The following is a 12605-nucleotide window of genomic DNA, read 5'->3' as shown; positions in this document are numbered from 1 at the left end:
TTTACTGCAACATAAGGTTTGCGTATAAGTGATGTTTTGTCTTGTAATTTTAGGGTGAATTCATTAAGAAACATTATCAAGCCTGCAGTAAAAGCTAACTTCCAAAGCCATTCAGCATTCGGTAATAGTGGTTGAAAATGATTCTTCTTTCAGAAAAATTTCAATCTCAGCCCTGAACTCAAAAAATTACAAGAAAACTTCACCACTGCTAAGCTATCTAGTTGTGTAGTAGGGCATGCCAGAATATTCAGCTTTTATTTTTGATAAAAATTCATGGAATTGAGGATTGTTAAGTCCACAAGAGGGAGTGAAGCTCATCACTGATCCTAGCAGTTCAAGAACTCATGACAGATTCGAATACTTTCCAGAGTCCCTGCTGATGAATACAATGAATAACCACAGGCTTTAAACACCTTATGTTTTCATAAGCTTTGTAAATTTGTCCAATTAAATCTTTTTCTGCTCCACACATATTCCTACCATCATCAGTTGTAACAGATATCAGCAGATTATACTTCAGGCCGTAGTGAATTAAGTGTTTTCTTAATGTTTTTGAAAAGAAAATATCCTCAGCTGTAGTTGTTTTAAGTAGACTATTCATAGAAGCTACTTCTTCAGTCACTTCATACGCGGCACTGACTTCATGAATAAAACAGTAGCTTCTGTTGACACATCAAGAGCCAAGAAAAACCACACAAAATCATTTGCCTTGTTTTCTAATTGACCACTGATGTTTTTCCCATTGACCTCAACATTTTGAGAAATTGTTCTTGCTGAAAGGCTAATGCTCTTAAACAAGTTTGTTTTCTCTGGACATGTTTCTTCAGCTTCTTCCCTCAAACATAATTTAATTAATTCTCTATCCGTAAATGGCTTTCCTTGCTTAGCTAACACATGAGCCACTCAGAAACTTACTTCAGTTATAGCCTCGTTTTCATTTTTGTGAAGAAATTCTGCTGTAATGAAACAGTCTCTTTAGAATTTTCTGATTTTTCTGACCGTTGCCTTCCTATGAGTTGGGAATATTGTGACAACTACATAGTCTGGTAATGTTAATGGATTCTTTCAGCACAGCTTTTTAATTACAGATAGCTTTGCCAACTAATTCAGTGACAAGAAAATCCACACTCCCGTGCCCTAAAAACACGACATTCCAAGTCCATTCTTCTCTTCTCGTTTTGACGTGATACTTAGGCACTGGTAATAAAGAATAAATAAAACATTGTGGTATGCTAACACACATGGCGCCGGAAACACTGTCAAGTTGTAACTGTGTCACCATGATTTGTAGCGCACTGAAGAGCAATGCAGAGCAACACTCTGGTCTCCATCAGAACTACTGAACTCTGTGGTTAAACTGCAAAAGCAGCCATAGACAATATCTAAACCAATGAGCGTGGCTTCCAATAAAGCTGTATTTATGGATGCTGAAAATTAAATTTTTTTTTTTTTTTTGGGCCACACGGCATGTGGGATCTTAATTCCCCAACCAGGGATCGAACCCACACTTCCTGCATTTGAAGCACAGAGCCTTAACCACCGGACTGCCAGGGAAGTCCCGAAAATTAAATTTCATATAATTTTCATGTGCCATGAAATATTCTTTTTCAACCATTAAAAATGCAAAAACTATTCTTAGTCCACGGGCCATACAAAAGCAGGTAGCAGGCTAGATGTGTCGTATGAGCCATAGTTTATTGACCTCTGCTCCACACACCATAGCCTCCCCTCACTTTTGACCTCCATACTTTCAATCATGTTGCTCCTGTGTCTGGATCGCCCTTCTGGCTTCTCTCTGCATAAGAGTTTCCTGCCCTGCCAGTGGTATTAATTGCCCTCTCTTCCATGTTTCCACCATACTGTGTGAATACAGCAGGTATAGCCCCACCACAGCTGATTTCAACTGCTCTGTATACAGCCAGGTCTATTCATCTTTGTACCCCTGCACAAAGCCAGCTTGTAGCAGGTGTTCAGGACATGTTTGTCCAAGAAAAAGCAAAAGTGTTAAAGCAACCCAAGTGGTACAAGCCTGGTCCACAGCAGCTATGCACTAACCCAGCAAAACACAGACAAGCAACTTAGATGCTTCTCCTGGCAATTAAGAAATCAGTAACTTCTCTAGCTACTTTGCCCACAAAGTCTGCACAGCCTTGTTCCTCACCCTCAACACTAAATTTAAGATCTTCAGCTTCACATGCAGACTAGAAAAGCAACCAGTGGGATGGCTCACTCTGTAACTGCTGCTGAGAATGTGCAGAGATAAACAGAGATGTATTAAATTCCTTTTTCTGTTTCCTCAAACAACTAAAAGGTATTATGATGACTATTTGGCAAAAGCTGGGTACAAACTAGAGATATATTAAGTGAAAGAAATAAATATATATATATAACTGGACAATTAGGTAAACTATATGCAGAAAGAAAAACTGGAAAGAAAACTACACCCAGTATTATTGATTTTAGTGGTTATCGTGGCTTTTCCAAAATTAAATGAAAGATATATGATGCTAATAAGTCAGAAGAGTTCTTTTAAGTTAAAAGTGAACTGTGGTAAATCTTTTTGTAAAACAAATGACTATTAGAATGTCATCCTGCTTATGATTTGTAAAGTCTGATTGGATACGTATGTAAAATGGTCAGATTTGAATAAAAAGGCACATAGGCAAGACAATGATGGCCTCTGGAGAAGCAACAGGAAGAGATGGTGTGTGCTCGGGACTTGATCCCAATGTGCACAGTGAACAGCAATCTGTGAGCCCAACAAAAAGGGGGCAACAGACAGAGCTGACAGTAGAAACCCACCCCTGACACCTCGCAGACTGAAGGTCATGGCTCTGCTCCTGGGGAGCCAGCTGCTCTCCTGGCTAGTCAGTGGTCACTGCTCATGAGACTCACACAGGGGTAGCAGAGATCTGGCAACGTGACAGATGTACCCATATCCCTAATAAGCCACCGCTGTTCATCTTTATTACAGCTAGTCTTATTAAATCCGAATTTCATCTATTTCAAGCAATAATCAAGCTTTATCACGGAAACAGAATCTTAAAATGCAAGAAATGGTCCTGTTCTTAAATATTGCTTAATGAAATCTAGCCACAATGTGATAGGATTCTGAAACTAGCAAAGGAAAGAAAAAACAAAACAAAAAACCCAAAAAAATTCCAGTCACTGTCGAAGACAACACTGTGGTGTCCAAAGGCTCAAATGACACTTATTTATAATCTGTTTTCCATATTTATATTAACCCTACTGGCTACTTTATTTTCCCCATACATAACTACTATAAAGAAATTTAGTCACAGAGCTCATAGTTCATGACTTACCAAAGATTCTTCATTTTTAAGTTTGAGAATAAAATCTTTTTTAACTTCAAGGAGAATATTGTAAGAGCAGATAAGCAGTAGATTAAGAATCCTAAATTACTTATCCAAGTGTGTGTGTGTGTGTGTGTGTGTGTGTGTGTATGTAAAAATAAATATTTCTTACAATTTGCTGAAAAACCTTTCCTCATTTTTGAAGAGCTTTAGGTAAACTATTAGTTCTGGATTCAATGTTTGTAAGGATATACATACACATTCTGTTTTGACACCAAACATAACCCAGAAACCATACAACTTTATGACAATAACCACACCAGTAAGAGTTACAAAAAAAAAATGCCTTTTTAAAAAAACGCCAAATAAAGCTAAAATTAGTTATTGGTAAATATTTGGACAATTATTTGTCCAAATCTTTATTTAAGATAAGATAACGTGGGCTTCCCTGGAGGGGCAGTGGTTGAGAGTCCACCTGCCGATGCAGGGGACGCGGGTTCGTGCCCCGGTCCGGGAAGATCCCACATGCCGCGGAGCGGCTGGGCCCGTGAGCCATGGCCGCTGAGCCTGTGCGTCTGGAGCCTGTGCTCCGCAATGGAGAGGCCACATCGGTGAGAGGCCCACTTACCGCAAAAAAAAAAAAGATAAATAAGATAACGTGCTATCTTCTGAAGTGATCCTGGTTTAGAACACTCTCTCTGGCAGAAAAAGCAAGCCCAGATAGTATTATTCAGGCAAACAAAATAAGCATCTAGTGAATTTCTGCATGTGTCTAAATCTTTAAGACAGGCTTTAATCCTATAACCGGGTTTTAGCCAAAGACCTTGGGGCCAGTACCAACCTCCTAGATACAATGAAACTATCTTAACACACAGTTACATACACAGGAACCCACAGTACAAGCACCACAGGCACTTAAGCAAGCAAACACTTTAAGGTGGGGTGGAGTCACTCACCAGCAAATGATTTCAGCCCATTCTCACTGGGAAAAAGCTGATACCTGTGACATGTCCCGGCCCCAAGAACTAACAAGAACCGTGAACGGTGCAACGTTGGTGTTCCTGGTTCCTCCTGTCTATGATTTTCACTTGCCCTAAGGATCCTGGAAGTGGTAAAACTGAGGAAAGTTCATGTGATCAGTGACTCAACGTCACTGATTCTGGAGAATCTGTGAGCGGTACTGAAAACCCTGGTTCGTTCCCTAAATTAGATAACACCTTGCTTTGGTTCAAAGTTTTCCTGTAAATAGCTGGCCTCAAAAGCTTCCAATTTGACAAACATTTTAGTATAAAGGTTTTAACTGATGTGTTATTTTGAACACTTCTGTACAACAGTCTTGATCCCTGAAAGAGTAGTTCCGTTGAGAACACAAATTCATTGTCTGAGATATAACCAGGCTGATGGAGGCTATAAGAACTGCGACTGAAGTGAAATTCGAATGGACAGGGAAGAGAGGAGAGTGCTCTGAAGACAACACGGACCCACAGGCTGTTGAAGGAGGTAGCAATGCAACTGAAAGCAGTAACCTGAGCACTGTTCAGACATTGATAAGAATAGTACTTACACTGTGCTAAGTGCCAGGCACGGTTTTAAGCACCTTATATACATTAACTCACTGAATCCTCATAACTACCCCTTGGCACAGGTATCATTGGTATCATCAGGAAACTGACACACAAAGAGGGAAGTCACTTGCCCAAGGTCCCACAGCTAGTAAGCGGCAGAGTTGGGCTTCAAACCCAGACAGTCTGGTCCTAGAGTCACTAGTCTTAAACACCATGCTGTTAACTATGCTTTTCTTAACTGAGCTACAGGAAAAACAAGAGTAGTAACAAATAAGCATAAGTGGAAGCTGTTGAAAATATGTCTGGGAAGCTGTTGAAAATACGTCTGGGAGTTTTTGACAGGCCATAATTTCAATACCATAAAATAAGTTACTAAAAACAAAAACAGAAATGTTAACTTCAATGTACTCTATTGGATATTTAATATTCATTTTATGTGTTCATTATAAAAGTTCAATAGTAAAATCTGTTCTGTTTGGTTTTAAATAAGAAAATATAAGTACAAGTTTCTAATTCATGTTGTTTGACTTACACAAATCCTAAACTGGCAGGCTACCAGATGCTTGGCACCTCTTAGCACTAAAAGTGAAATAAAAACGATATAGTAATGTTCTTACCAAAATTAATAAAAGCTTAGATATAAAAACTACTACTTAAAATTTTTAAGTCATAGAACACCATGCCAAATGTTTTTATCAACCTCTTCCTTCCTAAGCATAACTATCTCTCTTCAATGGGGTAGTTTTGTGAATAGGCCAAAATTTCATAGGAAGGTGGGAACATGGGTCTTCCCCTCCTCATTAGAAGTCATTTTGTTAGGACTTATGGTGACCATATGGTGTTTCAAATACTAATAGGAAACAAATGAGTCAACTTATGAACACAAAAAGCAAACTGTGATGTAAAGAATAAGGGAGGAAAATAAGCTCAGATATGACATGACGGTACTATCACAGGCCTTAGTATCTTCTTTGTCTCCTAAATAAATTGAGCCACCAACAGGAAAAAGGTCACCTCACAGAACGCTATGAGATTTTTAAGTTGCTAGACTCCTTTCCATCTTCTCCTCCTCATCAGCTCTTGATACTGCTGTCAAATTCTACACACTGGCAAAGAAAAAAGGGGTGAAAGTTGAGGGATTTTATAGAGAAAATATTAAAAGTTTGTTGAGATTATTTGAATGAAAATATTATAGCCATTGATATCACTTTAAATGCCTAAAACACATGGCCTATTCTTACAGAAATGCCCATGTGAACATCAGAACAATCATCACAATACCTGATGAACAGAATCAATTCATTTTAGCAGAACAGCAACCTCTTCTACATCCCACCCACCCTAGGAAGTAAACATAATTCATTTTATGAAGGTATTGGGAAAAGTGTGCTTGTTCTTTATAACGGTTACCAATTCAGAGACAATTTAAAGTACAACTACCAACAACTAGGAGTCTCACACTTGCTGAGTATTCACTTCTTAAAAGCATCTCCTCAGACTTACAACATGGAGGCATTCGCCTAGAATGGATACACGGAGACGAAGCCATTGAGAAGGCTGGGAAAAGGGTGCCAAGAGCTCTTCACAAACTGCAGGCTTTCCCATGCTGACTGATGCTGCCAAGCCCTGATAGGCCATGTGTCTAAGGCCTCTCTAGTAGGAGGGACTCATATACACTGATTATAACAACGCTTTTGTCCAAAAAAATTGAGATGTAACTTATACAACATAAAAATTCACCATTTTAAAGCGTACATTTCATTAGTTTTTAGGATATTCATCATGTTGTGTAACCATCATCATGGTCTGATTCCAGAACATTTCCATCCCCCCAAAATAAACCCCATACCTATTTTCATATGCAATGATTTTACCCAAACTTTCTCCGTAGATCTCTCTGTTGCCCATGCAGGTATTTTAAGATGGCTGGCTGGGGTGAATCTATAGAGTATCTATATGGTAAGAAAACAAGAAAACTACATTGTCCAGAAAGATACTGAACGCAAATCCTTGGCATTTTTAGCAATTAGGCTAATGTAATTTTTATATATTGGCTAAGAATGGCAGAGAAACTTACATTCAACATCCATCTTCACATAACACATTAATGTGCCCCAAAATTCATCCAAGGTGTTAAAAGAAGGGAAGACAATCTACTATGATTAGCCATAACTGTCCATAGTTGTAATTTCAAAATACAGAAGATGCATATGTGGGAAAACCTCCTTTAGTATCAAGCACAGCTGGATCAAAAAAACAAAAAACAAAATGAAAAACTTTATGATTAAGCAAATATTGTCCCCACTTGAGAAAATAATCCCTAGATCAGTTCTCTATTTAAAGTAATGTAGCTTTAAATGCAACCTTACTTTTATCAGTCTTCTAACCTAGAATCTCTCCTAATGAGAAAAATAACCTTTAGGCAAAGGTCTGGTAGGAAAGCCTGCAGATGTGCGGTGCTCAGGCTGTCGCAGGCCTCTCATTACCTAAGTGAGCTCACAGCTTCTAAGACACACAGGAAGGAGACCTCACCTTCAGGCATCAGGGTGTTGAAAGCGGGAGGAAGTAGGTCCACGAGGGTGTCTTGCTTTTGTGCACTTATCTGGGGTGCTATTTGCAGAGAAGGAGCTCCTTTATAGAGTGTGCCCAAGATGGATTTCTCTAAGTTGCTCTCAGAGTTGTCCAGCTGCCCTCACCAATAAGCCACAGTCTTTGTAGGTTGATAGAAACCACCAGTCAAAGCAGATGCATATGGATTGTGGGGAAGCCTTCTTTAGTATCTAACATAGCTGGATTAAAACAAAAAAACTTAACCATTAAGCAAATCTTCACTTTAATCATTAATTTAGATTATAGCAAATATCAACTAGGTGCTAAAATTGAGTCTACCCTTAGCATGGGCACTTAACACTTATTAATGGGGATTTTGTGGACTTGCCTGAAGGCCACAGTGAGCTCTCAATTTTTGTCCTGCAAGAAATTAGTTCTCCTTGATAAACAAGTAAACAAGATCCAGAAATGTTTATTGGTAATTTCACTCATTCTTGCCAAGGCTGCTAAGCAATGCTTCCAATGACTTCCATTGTGCAGCAAGTTGTGCTCTAGCAATGTATTTACAAAGTTATTGCAATCTGCAATAATGATTTAAATACTGTTCATTGCCTGGATTTTCCAAAACACAATCAGATGCAATCAAGTGAAGCTCACGACATTTATATAATATATAAACTAACAGATTTCCCTCAAAGTAGTTTATCTATGGAAGTACTGCTACATTATTCTTCTTTAAAGATGCCCAGGAAACAGTCCTAAATTAAAATGACACCTGGCTAGATGAGTATAAAGCACTTATCCTCTGTCTACCTATAAGAAATCACCCAGTGGCCAGAAGCCTCCAAGTAACCGTCAATAAACTAGAATTTCATTTTCCTTTAATACAAGAGAATTAAGAAGTCTGAGAATCAATTGCAGGTAAAAGAATCCAAAAATGATTTAATGTCTTTGAGGTTTATATCCTCTTATAGGGTCAAAATAATGAGGTCAAAAACTTAATTTTTTTTTTTTTGCCATGCTGCGCGGCTTGCGCAATCTCAATTCCCAGACCAGGGATTGAACCTGGGCCACGGCAGTGAAAGCACCAAGTCTTAACCAATGGACTGACAGAGAATTCCCAAAACTGGGATTTTTTTGACCATACCACGCAGCATGCGGGATCTTAGTTCTCACTGGGGGTTGGACCTGTGTCCCCTGCAGTGGAAGCGCAGAATCTTAACCACTGGACGGCCAGGGAAGTCCCAAAACTGGGATGTTTTATTAAAGATGGCAGGTTTTTTGGTGACCTTTCAGCTATACACTTTTAACAATATAATTGTTATGTAGTAAGAAAGCCCAAAGTTAGCTAAATTTGTAGATACATTTCAGAATGTAAATTGCTCCAAAATTTCCCATTCTTCAGTCTGTTTTTATAAAACTCTTCTAAAATATGATGGACTTGTTCTAAATAAAGCTGCATTAAATTTAGTCTTTGTCAAAAAAAATAGACGAATTACCTAGCAAGAGGTCACATGGTTCTTGTGTTGAAAAGTACTAATACATGCATATTATCATTTTACTTAGTGCTAATCCAATACTTGGAAGTGTACAACAGAGGAAATTCTGATATAACCGTTATCTAAAAGGGATGGATTCCTCAAGTCTAGCACAAGTGCCCGCTACACCGATTTTCTGAAAGGATTAATTCCAAGTTTCCCTTAAAGTAAGAATATTCAACAGCTTACAAAAAAGAAAAGCCAACAAAATAATTATCCTTCAAACTATGTTACGAATAACCCTCTTGGTTTGGGAAGAGGAGGGCTCAAACTCTAGGACTTTAGTTGTGGTGTAAGAATAAACGGCAAGAAGCAAGCCAACAGGAGCACAATTTTTGCTTTTGATGGATTCAACCGTGTTTGCCAAGACTGACATTACGATGAGTGGGATTCAATTTTAATGCAAATCTCTTCTAGGTTACTGCAAAATTAATGCATGTCACATAATCTCAAATAACATCAGGTACAAAAAAATACACAAAATTAACATATCAGAAAGTTTTAAAATGTAAAAAAAATTTGACAGGTAAAAAAATACAAACATTCAAAAAACAACAAGGAGTCTATATCTGTATTCAACAATGGGATCAATGCACTAGATAAGGTCATATTCAGGTTGGAACAAATTCTGGAAATTCATGCTACAAAAGAGAATGAAAAAAATGCTCGGCAGCTCAAAATTTTATAGCAAATATTGAAATCAAAATTAAAATGTTCGTGTCTCCTAACCCCCAAGGAAAACAAATGGGTTCACCTTTAATAAATAAATTCAGAGCCAACAAGTGTACTCGTGTCATCATGTGTCCTCATGCTCCCTGCTCCTCAGACCTGAATGAAGCTTTCCAAATCATCAAGGTTTCTGAATGCTCATAAACCTACCAAGAAAGACAACTGACTTCTATCTCTGATTTCTGGACACACACACACACACACACACACACACACACACACACACACACACAAACAGATAACAGAAAATAAAGAGATGGGAACACCTCCAACCACCAACCACCCAATCAGGCCTGGGCATTTCATCTGCTGCTAAGCCACTTTAAGAGCCAAGACTGATTACTCTGTGCTTACCCCACAAGGAACGGAAAGACAGTTTTTAAACAAATGAGCATCAAGAGGACAAAGACTCATATTAACATTTACACAGCTGTTGACTTGTTTCATCTCTCAATTCCAACATGATTAGAAAGCCTTTCTAATATAGACTCCATAATATACTCAATGACAATGACAACACAACACAGAAACAGAGGTTGCTGAAACCAAGATTCACATTACTCAAAATGTTATCGGTATTTTTCTGAAAAAACGTGATCTGAGCAACCAGTGATTATAAATAAGTTCCAATAAGGTGAAGTTTGCAGATTTCCAAATCAAGACCCTACTGTTGCCTGACCACACCATTCATCTGATCACTGAATTCTCTGAGATAAGACCATCTCACCAAAGCCAGCGGCAGGACTGCAGAAAGAACTCCAGTAAGAAAGCAATGCAAATGGCCATATTAAAATAGTTATAGTTAACATGAGTCAGACTTAAGTCCACAAAAAGTTCCAAATGATTTCAACCAGTAACAGAGAATCTCACAAAGAAACCAATACACTTCCTAAAATCGATGTTCCCTTATCCCAGAAGAGTCTCCCAATGGGTCTCACTTCCATCAGTGACAAACAAGCGCTCCTCTTGTCTACTTCCTTCTACTCCAACACATGCTTCTTGCTCTTGGTTCACCAGGCAGCATTACCGTGTTCCCCTTAAGGGCTGTTCAACCCCCAACTTCCAAAATCTCCAGCAAGACTGAGGTACACTTGGGGATCCTTCTAAACTTGCTCACAACTTGGGAGACGAAGGGGATGTGGGGCACTCAAAGAGCATCAGGGAAAAATGGAAACCAACATTGTGCTTAACAGGAGGGCCTGCCTCTTCTCTTTCTTTCTCCCAAAGCATCTAGCACTAGGCAGTTGCTTGAAGAGCCTTGAGAGGCAATATTATAAAAAGACGACAGGGACCTACATTAAGACACAAGCAGATTCCCAGGAAGAGGCTTCCCATCTTACTGGACTCTCGTAGCATCAGCATTTGGGGCTCCCTCGGATGCCACCTTTGGCTTGGGCCTGGGGACACATTCGGACCCCATCACCCTTGGGATCCCTGACTAGGGCTGGGTCAACTGTTTAAGTGAATTCAAGCAAGAGTGACCTCTGTGGACAACACACGGACCTCACGGACACAAAAGGCCCCCTGTGCACACTACATGGGTCGTCTGACAAGACTTCACGCTAACGGTCATTTATAAGCGGGTCTAGGGCTGGCCCCTTAGGAACTCATTCTGGTCGCCTCTTAGACTTCTTATCGCCCCTAAAGTGCCTGGGATTGTGGTTTTATGGTCTGAGGAACAGTTAGGCCTCGAAGGCCCGGCCTAAGATGCGTGCACTCCGCATCCCAAGCTCCCGCCTTCCCCACTCGGCGGCGGGGACCGGGTTTCCCGCCCCTCGGCCGACCAAAGGTTGGTGGCAGTTGGAGGCAGTTGGGACCGGCCCCAGCAGGTTGGAACCGGTCTGGGCCGGGCCGGAGGAAGAAGGGGGGAGGGAGAGGCCGCCTCGCGCTCTCCCTGCGCGCGTGACTCACGCTGGCCGCTGACGTCAGGCGTGCGCGCGCGGCGGGGGGGGCTCTACGTACGTGTAGTGCTGCGGTTTCTCGGGCTGTGCCTGCAGCACCTGAGCGGTGGCGGCCGGGGGCGCCGAGGAAGCTGCGGAGCCGCCGGGCCCTGGGCCCTTCGACATGGTCCTGTCTTCCTGCCTCTTCGCCGCTCCCCTTTTATTATTCAGTCTGCGCGGTCCGCGCCGAGGCCCCAGTGCGCCTGCGCCGCGCCACGAGAACGTGAAGACCCCCCGCACGGCAGCAAGGGTTGCTGGGAGTTGTGGTCCCAGGTTCGGCTGGAATTTTACCGTCAGCAGAGGGTTGCTGCCGAAGGAACGGACCACAATACCCAGGGATCCTTGCGGACGGTGTCCCGGATGCTGAGGGCCCGCGACGGTTTCTGGGGATTGCAGTCCGGCTGCGTTTCTTCTTAACTGCGTCTTTCCAGGTTTGTAGTCGGGAGCCTTTCCCTGAAATTGGAGCCCCTGGGGTAGAAGAGGCCCAGAGCCAGGGACGGCCTAACGACTGCTGGGAAACGGTTCCAAGTGTAATTGCACTGCCAACAGTGTAACAATTACCTCGCCTCCATACTTAGCACACCCTGGGCTCGGTTCTGATGCCGGCCCTGAGCAGTGGGCCTTTGAGCTTCAGGCACCTGGAGTCCGCCAGCATCCTCATTCCTGTAGTGGGACCAAGCTGAGAGGCGTGAAGGAAAGTCTGCCCGTTGGAAGTCAGCTTAAGAAACCTTTGCTAACGAAGAGCTACACTACACAATACTCTGTTCCTGCGCCTTTGCTGAGGCGCTCCGTAAACCTTTACCAGCCCTGAAACCTGGAACTCCACGACTTGGGTCCCTTCTCAACTCGACACCTGGCTTGACCAACTTGTTTCCAGTACATTAAGGGCCAAGGACGAATTTAATCTCCGTCTAGCATAGTCTCAGGTACACTGGCAAGTTGCAGGGGCGTCGAGAAGCATCACAGTGT

At 41.3% G+C, this 12605-nt stretch overlaps 1 protein-coding gene across 6 annotated transcripts in view; it reads right to left on the bottom strand.

Moving 5' to 3' along the window:
• Positions 1-12134, bottom strand: part of UNK (unk zinc finger) — a 34416-nt gene extending 22282 nt beyond the window's left edge. Inside the window, exons 1-4 of one of the 6 annotated variants that reach the window (XM_033438516.2) lie at positions 11659-11799; positions 7412-7668; positions 6957-7122; positions 6729-6831 (exon numbers count right to left, since the gene is read on the bottom strand). In XM_033438516.2, coding sequence (XP_033294407.1) covers positions 6729-6787 — 59 coding nt within the window. In that variant the 5' untranslated portion in view covers positions 6788-6831; positions 6957-7122; positions 7412-7668; positions 11659-11799. Of the gene's footprint in view, positions 1-6728; positions 6832-6956; positions 7123-7411; positions 7669-9721; positions 9744-10992; positions 11566-11658 lie in introns of those variants that run through there. The other 5 variants (XM_049702213.1, XM_033438517.2, XM_049702214.1 and 2 more) reach the window with 5 other exon arrangements.
• Positions 12135-12605: the final 471 nt, after the last annotated feature.

The sequence above is a fragment of the Orcinus orca genome, chromosome 19 (genome assembly GCF_937001465.1).
Source record: "Orcinus orca chromosome 19, mOrcOrc1.1, whole genome shotgun sequence".
In the NCBI taxonomy this organism is placed as follows: Eukaryota; Metazoa; Chordata; class Mammalia; order Artiodactyla; family Delphinidae; genus Orcinus; species Orcinus orca.
The sequence above is the reverse complement of the archived record's forward strand: the minus strand, read 5'-3'. Positions and strand labels throughout refer to the sequence as shown.